We start from the raw sequence: 12,101 nt of genomic DNA, 5'->3' as shown, positions 1-12,101 counted from the left end.
AAGATGCTTCTGTTTAGTTTATATCAAACAACATGCTGATATTGAGAAATGTTTAACGTGACCTCCGGGAGAAAATGTTGCTCTGCTACTTTTGTCAGATTTTAAGGAATTGTTGAAATGTTTTGGAGAAGGTGTTTGCAGGTTCCCCTCTTTGTGCTGAAGAGATTAATAGTGCTAATCGCCCTTGGGTTCCTCTGAGCTGCTCTGGAGGGGAACAATAAGGCACGAGGCATTAAATGAAAATTCCTTCACCATAAACCTTTGTTACGAGAAAAATGCTGTTGTAGAATTAGAAGGCTGTTTATACTGTTTGGTAGATGCCTCTAACTGGTGTTCCTCGTCAGCTCTTTTTGTCATGATTTTATATGACTGTTTCATTTTTCTCCTGTGTTAAACCTTCTAATCCCCTTAAATTGTTATAGACTAAATCCTGTATTAAGGGGTGCAACATCCCTTTTAGCCTTTTAAGATGTCTTGAAGTTTATTATTTAACATTGTTATAAATAACTTAAAACATACTTTGCTTTTATTCTCATTAAATTTTTCTTTACGTATCTTTTATGTATACTTTTCTTGAATTGCATTTGAGTCCGTTAAACATGAGAGACCTCAGCTGCCGCTGCTCACAACTCTTTCTTTTTGTTCACAGTCCCAGAAATCCTGGATAGAAAGCACTTTCACCAAGAGGGAATGTGTGTACATACTTCCAGTGTCAAAGGACCCCCACAGGTATGTGCTTAGACCTACTGTAGTGAGTCTGCTGGTGATAGCCATGGAAACGGCGTAATTGCATGGTGTGAGTTAAAGAAGGCCCAAACCATAACGACTACTCTCCAGAGGCAAAATGAGTCTGTTTTAATGTTTATGTCTGTCAATAAAATTACAGATTTAAGTGTGGGGTTAAGCAAGTGATGAACCTGTGGATCGTGACTTCTTTCAATCTTAGGGATGGGATTCCCCCCCCCCCAAAATAAAAAGCAATATTAGCACTGTTAGCTCTGATATGATGTTTGTACCCCAGCTTCAGGTATCTGCTTTATACCGGTGTGAAAGTAATAAAATGTCATCCTCACAGTGAGAATTGGACTAGGAATCTTTTATGTGTGTAGATAGAGAGATATATAGCTATCTGTCTGTCTGTCTGTCTAGGTCTTTTGACACAGTATTTTTCTGCAGACTTACTGGAATCTTACAATGCAGTGTTGAAATTATATGCAGGCGTCTTCTTGGCTTGGCGTGTCATGAAGGCCACTTATCCACACTGTGTGCATGACAAACATCAAACAGCTCTGTTAAAGGGGCAGTAGTTGCTATAAATACTCATCCACTTTCAGAGAAACGGGAAAGGAAAAGGTGATTTAAAAAAAAAAAAAAAATTTATGTTCCCACCAGCAGCTTATATTTACAGTTAAACAGTCCTTGGATGTCTTCCTTTCTTCTTGTAAACTCACAATAATGATGGGTGACTCGTTTTCCTGTGTTTTCTTTTACATCAATTATTTGCAAACTGGTTATTCTCTGTTAACTGCTATATGTGCGGCTTCTGCTAAATGATTCAGAGGTGTTAGTGAACACAGGCTCATTTAACATTAGGTCAAAGTGTGGCATGTGACTGTGATCAAAGTGAGTCCCTTTGGAAGGTTTCATAACTGTCTCTTGGTTAAAGGCCAACTTAACCGGGCTGTCTGCCCAGGAGACAGTTAACCTTCCTTAATGTCCTTAAAGAACTTTCTCTGCTGAGAACTTCCTCCAGACTTGGAGAAATCAAACCCTCACATTAGTCTTGTTTTAGAACCGTCGTGTATGGTCGGAAATACTCTTCAGATTTATCTATTCTGTTTTTATTTATATTCGCACTGACTGAGTTGTTGTGGCATTTCTTTCAGATGCCTTCCAGGATGCCAGATTTGCCAGCAGCTCGTCAGGTGAGTATTTGTTTGCTTGTTGTTCGACTCATTCTCTGTTATCTGACAGGGTTAGCCTGGCAGAATCCATGCCTAACCAGCTGCTTTACATCAGAATAACCCCCAGAGGTAAATTCTTTGCAATTCCTTTGAAATTCCACTAAACAACAACCTTTACCAGGAAACAATTAAATTCCAGGCTTTATGTGTTAGGATGCGTATTCTCCCCTAAGGCTAGTAGAGGAAGACAGAAAACAAAGCTCAGACTCAATAATGATAAACAATTAGGCTTTTTTGTTTTTAGAAAAATCTGTCATCATTGATCTGTAGATGGTTCATATCTTGGACACACTTTTACCAAGTGTGTCCAGTATTTCAGTTGTGTATATGTTTTAGTAGCTTGCTGCCTCAGAGTTGGAAGTACCACAATACTGTTGCAGTTACACACCCAGGCAGAAGCTTTAAGGGAGACCGGTGTCAACATCTGGCTGACACGAGAGGGAGATAGACAAATGATGGAAATGGAGAAAGAAGTAAAGAGGCTGTGAATTAGATCACCTTTGTCCCTGCCAGTGAATCCTGTCTGGCAATGTTTGGCACACATCTTGTGGAGAATATTAAAATGTTTCTAGAAGCCAAGCCATGCCACTCTGCAGCCCTCCAGGCAGTTATTTTGAACTCACTGTCTAAATAAATGGGCAACTGCGTTCCAACATAAACTCAGCATCTGCTTATCTCACAAAGTCCTGAACAGTGCAGTGCTAACTGATGTTATAGATACAATAAGTCATGGAAATGCAAAAAAACAAACAAACCCAAAAACGTATACCCACAATAATGAGTAGATGATCCTGGCCTTACACAGCTGAAACTGTCAGGATCTGTGTGCATATATCAGCACAATAAGATTAGCTGATGTGGGTTTTTTTGTAGTGGAATGGTCATAATTTCCGATAACTCAAATAGTTAAGTTATAAGAATAATATGTATTTTTATTTATTTTTTTGTCTCGTGGGTCAATAATACTGCGATTTAAGAGCTGAAGCATAAGAAATTCTCCTGCGGAAAAGGAAATGTGAGAGCCATTTAAATTTATCCTAACATTAGTCCATCAGTTAATAATTTCAGGGTTCGTCTAGATGGTGTTTTAGTGACAAGGGTGTAATATTTTGAAACGGGTGAGACCAAAATCTAACCCAAGCTTATTTTTAGTGTCACTTTAAACGAGTTGCCTTAATGGAGGACTGATTTGTTCACTGTGGCCATTGTACTTGTATGGCAGAATGAGGAGATGTTCATAAGCAATGCTATACTCTGCCCACATGTTTCCCAGATGGATTAAGCTTAGCGCCCCAAAGCAAGTGCCAGTTACTACACCTTTGACCATGAACTGGAAGTTCAAGTCTTGATAGTAATGAATAAATGATGAATGATAGTAACAATAACTTTGTGTCAGCTGGGCATGACTTTGACTTGTCTTGTTACTTATAGAGCTGCTTTGTGAGAATGAAATACAGCTCATTAATTTTAATTTACTAATTACAATTAATTAATTATAATTAATACATTTAATACCCTGCTAAGTAAGTTTGCTCACTTACAAAGAAATGAGACCCCTATTTTTTTTGGAAGTTTCATTTTAATGGAGAAAGACAGAATATCAACCCAAGTTGATTGATTTTGGTGGAGCTAGAATTATAACACAGAAATTATAATCAAGATTTCAGCTGTAAAAAGAATGGGGTACATCAGTGTCATGAAGTTGTTATTACAAAGTATAAAGAATGACATGTGTAAGGGTATGGCTTTGAAAAACAAAACCAGATTCTCATCCAGGTAGCAAACTTCGGCAATGGGGCCAATATGTTGTACCCTCTTTAAGTAGCAGCTTAAAGAGCCGTTATGAGAACTGGATTTCAGTGAATGTGTTTTATTTTATATTTATTTTAAGATTATGTAATGATATCGAGTACATTTGCACTATACCCCCATATAAGCAATATCCCATATTGCTGCAAAAGAGGAAATAAGGGTACCTACTTCTCTTTTTATGTCACAGGTAGACAGAGCCAGACTTAGTACTTCCAGGGGTCGATCTTGTAAATGAAAAGGACAATTTGTTTTGCTGAATTTGTTTTACTCTTCTTATTTATTTAAAGCTGTCTCCATTGTCTTGGCTTCTGCCACACTATGTTAAGAGGCTTTGAAAGATTGTGAAGGTTGTGTGCTAGAGTTATAACCAGAAAACACTAAAACAAGGCAAAACTAGGTCCAATAGTCCAATGAATTGTACAATCATTTCAAATACCTGCACCTTTACTTTATTGCAAAAGGGTCTTAAACATACAGATGACAAAAAACACATGCAATATTGCACTGATTGACTAAGTCTAAATATACAGTACATGTCCCAGGCGGCTGAGTAGTACCTGAGAATTCTTTGTACACCTGAATGCCATTACTATTAATGCAGGGTTTGACAAAATCAATGGTCCAATGGCCTGGGGTCATTTTTGGACCTGTGACGGTGTTTCCACCAACTAACAGATTAGGTTAAATGAACCCTCACTAATGAGTAGTTTTTTTTTTCCTGATTAAAATGTCACTAGAAGTACTACATTAAAGGTTATTATAATCTTAAGGAATGGGTTTGAACTGCTCCCATTCATCGCTGGTTTGTTTTGCACAGTCATAGCACAACTAATTTAAGAAGTTGTTAAAATGAAAACTAACACATAAATTGCTATATCTAACACAGCATGCACTCCAATACTATTCTCCATTACTGCTATTTCTGAAGCTTTTTTTTTTTAAATATAAATTGTATATAAACAAATTAATTATCCTATATTCTTAATAATCTAGCTGGAGTACGTTCTGTAATTAAATTGGCATTTTTTTTGGGGGGGGGGCTTGTTTAAAAAATATATATAAATAAATGACTAATAATCTCATCTTCTGGCCCATTGGGGGAAGATGTTATTTTGAACAAGGGATCCTATGCACATGTAAACAGTTTTTGTTAATGATGATGTGCCGCTTTAGCTTCTCTGCCTTTTTGTGCAGCTTTTGATTGTCTGCCCATTGCAAACAGGAGGTTTGCTTTGCAGGTGGACAGGGCGACTGTACTCAGCCAGAGCTGTGTGCCTCACATGACAGTGTTGTCTCGTACACATACAGATGTTAGGAAATCTTAGGGGGAAAAAAAAAAACCTAATCTAAAGCCTGAACTTGTTGATTTATAGTGGCTACTTATACTTGGCTGGCATGATTTGAAACCGCAGCAATGTTTATTTTGAGGTGCCAACATTGTCGCAATGTGTGTTTATAGAAAATAATGTAAAAAAATAATAGGCTCACATTCATAGTTCAACATAATATTCAGTTGAAGAGTGCAGTGTTTTCCGAAAAACACTTCAGGAATATTTATCAGGTGTGGCATGGATTCCTGTTCCTTGTACTGTTTGTTTCTCTAGATTATTGTTCTGCTTTTGAAAACTCTTGTTGTAATTGTTTTACTGGTTTCCTGTTATTCTTTTTATTTCAAAATTGTATCATGGCTAATAATAATTGAAACGGCAAACATTTGAAAAATTCATCTTGGCTTTTTTTTTTTTTTTTTTTTTTTTAAGGTGCTGCTGTGGGCGGCTGGTGCGCCAACATGCTGGCTTCACAGCCAGCTTGGCCACCAAGTACTCAGATGTGAAGTTGGGTGAGAGCTCCAATGTGCCTATGCCCGAGCTGGAGGAGTGGTCAGTGGAAAAACACACAGAGGCCAGACCCACTGATGCCTATGGTGTCATCAACTTCCAGGGAGGGTCTCACTCATACAGAGCCAAGGTGAGGGGCTAATCCCCTTTGCTGTCTCATGTTTACTTTTTTTTTTATTTTTTTAATTTAACATTAATATAGAAACTGTGTTGGGGGGGGCGGGTGTTCCATCACTGTATTTAAGGTGTGGTGACTTCTACATAGATATCCTTGGTCTTGGAGTTTTATAGGTAAACAACTTTAGGCTCGACTTGATGAAATAAAAAAACAAAACAGTTTGATCAAAAACGGTTTGATAAATAGTGCAGATTGTGTATTTCAATTGATTTTAGCTTATTTTTCCGTGGCACTTCACTCTCTATAATATTTAAAGGCAAGTTTCTTCAATCCAAACACAAATTTATTGTGTGTGATGACCCATCCTTTCTTTGTTGTGTGTTACGCTAACATGTTTTTCTTGTGTTTGTGAAACTGTGGACAGTATGTACGCTTGTCCCATGACACGAGGCCAGACAGCATTTTACGACTGATGCTAAAGGAGTGGCACATGGAGCTTCCCAAGATCCTCATTTCTGTCCACGGAGGAGTTCAGAACTTTGACCTGCACCCCCGCATTAAGCAGGTGATCGGCAAGGGCCTCATCAAAGCTGCTGTCACCACCGGGGCCTGGATTCTCACCGGTGGTGTTAACACAGGTAAATAATCAGAGAAACATTGTTCTTTTTGAAATACTGTGGAAAGGACAAAGTTCTTCTGCGTGTTGTATCATTTTTTAAAAGGTCTTGCAATTCAGATTGATTTTTAAATGAGGAAAGGCATTTTTTTATTTTTGTTGAAATTAGGGAAAATATTGGAAATCTACACTTTTATGTCCAGATTCTCACAATGTACATTTATATGTATATTCAAAAATATTTAAATCTGTTTCTCCAAAAGAAACTGAACAATTATATAAATCAGACTGTTAATGATCAAACTCTTCTTTTACAAAAGCTGCAGATTCATGTTTAACAGGTTGTTCAGTCATTGTGGAAAGGAAGTCCTGTCCAACATGTGCTCAGCGGGAAGAAACTGCGTTATCTGTAGATTAACTTTATCAGCCACAGTGCACTGAGTGGACTCTACCTTTTCAGTGTTACTGGCCTCAATACATTTTGAACAAGTTGCACTTCAAGGATATTAAATCATTATAGCTTTGTTTTTATACTGAAATCAGAGTCTCGGGATGAACATTTTCATGTGGTTTTCACAAATAGATCTTTATTCCCTCAGCACAAGAACTCTGAGGAATAAGTCTTAATAGGCCTCATATTCTCAGCAGTGACTGACCATTGTTGTATCATCTTTATGTTTTAATGAGACAAGAGGCTTCATTAGTTTTGCTACTGGTGGATGGAACCACTGAAACCATCACTGAATGCTGCGCGATTAGACAAAATGTGTTAGAAATAAAACCAAAAGTTGATCATAATGCTGAAAGCATAGCAGCCTCCATTAGGTTTGGCAAGTTCGAACTGGTGACAGAACTTCATGGGTAGTTTGTTTTTGGTGCTGCTAGAAAATGATTGTCAGTCCTGGAACATATTTGATGTAGCTTCTCATGAAGGTAACGCCCATCAATTGTTTGACCAATAGGAAGATATCTGTTGTTGAAATCCTTTTGGTTTTCAAATGAATTGCCAACTATGCTTGATTGGGTGGAAGATTATCTTTTTCGCATATAGCACACAATAAATGGTCTTCTACTAGAAATACTCTGCTTTGGTTTGGGGAAGGGTGATCCCTGGGTGGAGCATGAAAGAGGCAGGATATATGACATTACTTGGTGTGAATTCACTCGACAGTTACCTGTACTATTCTCGCGTAGGAGAAATTGGTCATTACAACAAACCTAATTAAATGTAAAATTTCCTTGTTGAGTCAGCGGATTCTTGGTATAATGAAAAATACACTTATTAATATATCTGAATAAACATGCTTTTTTATTATTATTATTATTATTATTAATTTTTAATTCTAATGATAATAATTATAATTTCTATATATTAACAAATTCTTAAAAGGCATTTTTCTTTGGAAGACTCTTAGCCATGCAATCCTACACAAATAAACAGCCCGTTAATGGTGATTCGCTGATGTAGCAGAAGTTCTCTAACCGTGTCATTTGGTTGTGAGTCGAGGCTGATGTGTGTTTGCAGCCACAGTATGGCGTTAAGATGTTGTGGTCTGATCATAGTGTTTAAATCATTACTCACAGGGTCAATTACTCAGACCGGTGATTACTTTTAATCCATCTCTGGTACTTTGGCCAGTTGGGATGGTCTCCCGGCTCACAAATTACTGCTGAATTTATAGGATCCAACAAGTGAGGATTGTGGTTCACAAACAACTCCAGGGCTAATGTACTTGTTGTGAGCTGGTCCCATCAGTGGCATTTTGGTCATTAACACTCTGGGGTTTTTTTTTTTCCTGTTTCTTTTATTTGGACTTATTTTTATTTATTTGGACTCTGCTACCTGACAGCAATGCATGTACTTTAATGAACAGAGAACAAGAGAGGAACATGGGCTGTTATTTTGTCTAAGAATGAGAGAAAATTGAAAAACATAAACTAATGGTAGATTTATCACTTAATAAAACTACATCTGCTGCTCCCCTATTTCCATGGGGTCGCCACAACGGGTAGCTCTGCATTTATGATTTGGCAGATTTTTATGCCAGTTGGCCTTTCTCACACAACCCCAAACAGATTTGTTAAGCCAATTAAATCTGACCTATGAATCATTCAAGTATTAAAAAAGGTGATGGACCAGTGTTGTGTCTGCACACAACAGACAAATTAGCAAAGAACTAATATTAACCATACAAATCTAAATTGTAGGTTTAGGCTTTTTAAAACGCTTAATTTTCTCTTATTTCTTTAGGTGAATCTATGAAAAAAGCCAAAGATAACAGTTTGATGGGCATAGAATTGTATTCTTGCACCAACAAGGTAGTTCTCAAAGAAATGTTAGCCCAAACCTTAGCATGTCTTGACATTGTGTGCAGGGTCCTTAAAAAAAATTGAGAAGATTGGACAAATGGAGGACAAAAGAAGTAGCAGGTCTTAAAAAAGAATCTCCTGTAGCAGATCAACAGTCTTTTAAGAAATAGAAAATTCATCCAGCCTTTCAGTTGAGCCATCTACTGTTCACTGAAGCTTCGCTGGAGTTTTTCTCAGTTGGAAGGGTGGCTGTCGAGAAGCCATTTTTAAAGGAGTGGAAACAGAGAGAACTGGCTAAGGTATGCAAACTGAAAATCAGTGGCAACAGGCCTTATAGAGTGCTGAATTAGAAATGTTTGGTTTAAATTGTGATGATTATACATAGAGGAAGGCATGAGAGAGGCACAACCGTGAATGTCTACAGCTGTCTGTAAAACATAGGAGGTTTTGGGCTGCATTTCAGTGTTGGAGATCTTGTAAAAATTGATGGAATGATGAACCCAGAAAAGTAGTCAGATTTTGATTCACTATGCAATAACATCTGGAAAGCATCTGATTGGCAACGGCTTTGGTTTTTCAGAATGATCCCAAATACACTGGCAGTGAAGTAAAAGCATGCCTCTATGGAAAAGCACAGTAATCCACAACTAGTCTAAAGCTAAGAAACACTGAAGTGTTTAGTTAAATTTGAGAACTGTTTAATAGAAAATGACCAAAATTAGTAACAAACGCATTTTAAAACCGCTTATCACATTCATCAATAATGAATCATGCTGCTTTACTGTGCAGCACCTTACATCATGCATTAGCAACATTAATTATTATACAGACAGACAGTGAAGAAGAAAAACGTTTAAAACAAACTGATGTTAAATATCATATGAAAACATGTACAAAAGATGTTCACATATCATTAAAGCATGACAAACTAACATCAGAAAAACTAAGGAAGTGTGACTGAAAAGTGTGGCGGATCTTCAAATGTTAAAAGTTAAAATCTAAAATAAAGAAGTGAAATATCTACTAAAACTCATTCAGCTGCAACTAAGCCCTCCATGTTTGGACTTCTTCTATGTTCTTAACGCGCAAATAAGTTCTGCCCATCAAAATGTCACGAAAAAGTCAGGTGAATATATCGCCTATTGTCATTTATTGGCCTGATGAATGTCGGTTGGAAACATTTTACATATCACCCAACCTTATTGTCGAGGTTACTTTAAATATAGACTGTTAGTAGGTAGATTTTGAGCATCCTTTAGGCATCTTTCATAAATCTGCTGATATGATGTATTATAGTTTAACCCATCCAATGTTTTTAGTGTCTGAAAGTCAGATGGAGGTTGTCCATTTCTTTTCACAACATTGATTAAATATATCTATAAAATGCATTTTTAATGGTGAAAGATTATGCTGAGATATGTGACTTGGGTGGACAGTTTTATTTCTAATAATAATAAGGAATATTTAGCAGTGGAAACCTTTTTTAAAGAAAGAATAAAAGCTTACTTTTTTTATTTGTTTCTGAAGGTGTAGCAAAACATGTGGGAGATGCTCTCAAAGAACACTGTTCAAGATCATCAAAGAAAATTTGCACTATCGGGATTGCACCCTGGGGAGTGATTGAAAACAGGAACGATCTCATCGGCAGAGACGTAAGATGCAGCTTATTGTGACTAACCTGAATGTTAATGCGCCACAGAAGTTGTAATTTATGTGTGCATATAAAGATATATGTATATATGTGTGTATAGTCTCCTTTTTTTCCTTTACGTTTCTTGCTGTTAATGGCTGCTCTTTTCCACACTGCAGATTATTGCTCCATATCAGACACTACTGAATCCTCTCAGCAAACTAAACGTTCTCAACAGCCTGCATTCCCATTTCCTCCTTGTGGATGATGGGACGGTGGGAAAGTATGGCGCTGAAGTAACATTGCGGCGGGAACTGGAGAAGCATATCAACCTCCAAAAAATACATGCCAGTAAGAACTTTTTTTTTTTGGTCATTAATGTAAAAGTACATGCTTAGTGCTGCAACAAAAGAGCATGCATACACTCACACACACAAACAGATATCAACATACATAAGTCCCATTGCAGCTGAATGTGTGCTGTTCTGGTGCAGGTGAAGACTGTGTGATGTGTCCATGAATGCCACACTTGTGAGATTGACACAAGACTCAACATTGCACTGTAAATATATTCAAAAATCTCAGACTTCGCACTACCCTTGGAACTATTGAGTTGGACAAATTAATCAGTCACTTCTTCTACCATTAACAACAAACACAAGAAAAGAAAACCAGGGCTGGTTCACAAACCTCTAAAAAGACTCTGACATAAATTGCTAAACACTCCTGAATCTTTACCAGATTCAGATTTTGCTCTTATCCATAGAACCAACACTATCTGGATTTTAAACCGACTCTTTAATAGAAATCCTGCATAATGTGTTTCAAGCATAAAGTGATAGTCTGGAGTTTAACTAGGGCCAGAAAGAAGCACTGGTTAAAAAGATGATAATAATACACTACAAACCTTTACTCTCACCACCCAACTGAACATTATCATAGCTGAAAGTAAAATGAAAGAAACTATATTCTGGACTTGAAAACAAGCAGCAATAGGGACACCCTGGTCGTTTCCAGCATACAGGAACGTAGAACAGATGAATTTCATGGTGACGAGACTAGAACTACAACCCCTCCCCCCGCCCCCTGTCAGTAGCATCACATCTCACTGTGTAAACTGGAAATAAAAAAAAAAAAAAGTAACATAACATCCTACACTGAATGTCACCAAGTTTGGACATTATAAACGTAATGAACATATACAATATGCCAAGGCAGACAGCCTTGGCATCAAAGAACCTATATAAATCACATAAAAGATATAATTGATGAAAACTCTACTGTAAAAAAATGTGACCCAATTACTTTTCTAGTTCCCCAACCCAAATCTGAATCACTTCCTTTTTACTCACAGAGTATTTTACCAATCATTTGCTGCATCTCCCCACTCCTTAGCAGTTTTCTCCAGCTTCTAAACTAACATAGACTGAAATGCCTTGAGATCTAAAGCGCTATAGTGTCCCTTTTTGTTTAATTATTTCGGTTTTGGTCTTCTGTTCATTTTTATGCCATATTTTTTCTTCTGTTTCTGTTATCACAAATGGTATGATTACACAAACATCATTCACCACACGTGTATACAGACATCTGTCTGTAGTCAATATTAACAATGGTTTAATGATAATAATTATGTCTATTGCATTTATTTATCTAGTCTTTTACAATTTTTCTTCTTCACTCACAAACTTTTCTATTTGTCAAAAGGGGTAACAGACAGATGGGCTCCAACACTAAACAAACATTAAAATCTACATGAATAAAAACATTTTAATGATTGGTTTTAGTTGAGGCAGTCTTTGATTACACTGTCCAT

At 37.0% G+C, this 12,101-nt stretch overlaps 1 protein-coding gene across 3 annotated transcripts in view; it reads left to right on the top strand.

Annotated features, from left to right (window-relative positions):
- Positions 1–12,101, top strand: part of trpm7 (transient receptor potential cation channel, subfamily M, member 7) — an 80,739-nt gene that overhangs the window by 22,450 nt on the left and 46,188 nt on the right. For all 3 annotated transcript variants that reach the window (XM_086271860.1, XM_086271939.1, XM_086271995.1), the window contains exons 2-7: positions 650–729; positions 1,887–1,925; positions 5,537–5,744; positions 6,157–6,370; positions 10,186–10,310; positions 10,468–10,639. In XM_086271860.1, coding sequence (XP_086127986.1) covers positions 650–729; positions 1,887–1,925; positions 5,537–5,744; positions 6,157–6,370; positions 10,186–10,310; positions 10,468–10,639 — 838 coding nt within the window. The remainder of the gene's footprint in view (positions 1–649; positions 730–1,886; positions 1,926–5,536; positions 5,745–6,156; positions 6,371–10,185; positions 10,311–10,467; positions 10,640–12,101) is intronic.

This window comes from Aulonocara sp. 'chitande type north' Nkhata Bay, linkage group LG1 (assembly GCF_057382095.1).
Source record: "Aulonocara sp. 'chitande type north' Nkhata Bay isolate Kocher_YH1m ecotype deep benthic linkage group LG1, A_spYH_male_GT1.1, whole genome shotgun sequence".
In the NCBI taxonomy this organism is placed as follows: domain Eukaryota; kingdom Metazoa; phylum Chordata; class Actinopteri; order Cichliformes; family Cichlidae; genus Aulonocara; species Aulonocara sp. 'chitande type north' Nkhata Bay.
The sequence above is the reverse complement of the archived record's forward strand: the minus strand, read 5'-3'. Positions and strand labels throughout refer to the sequence as shown.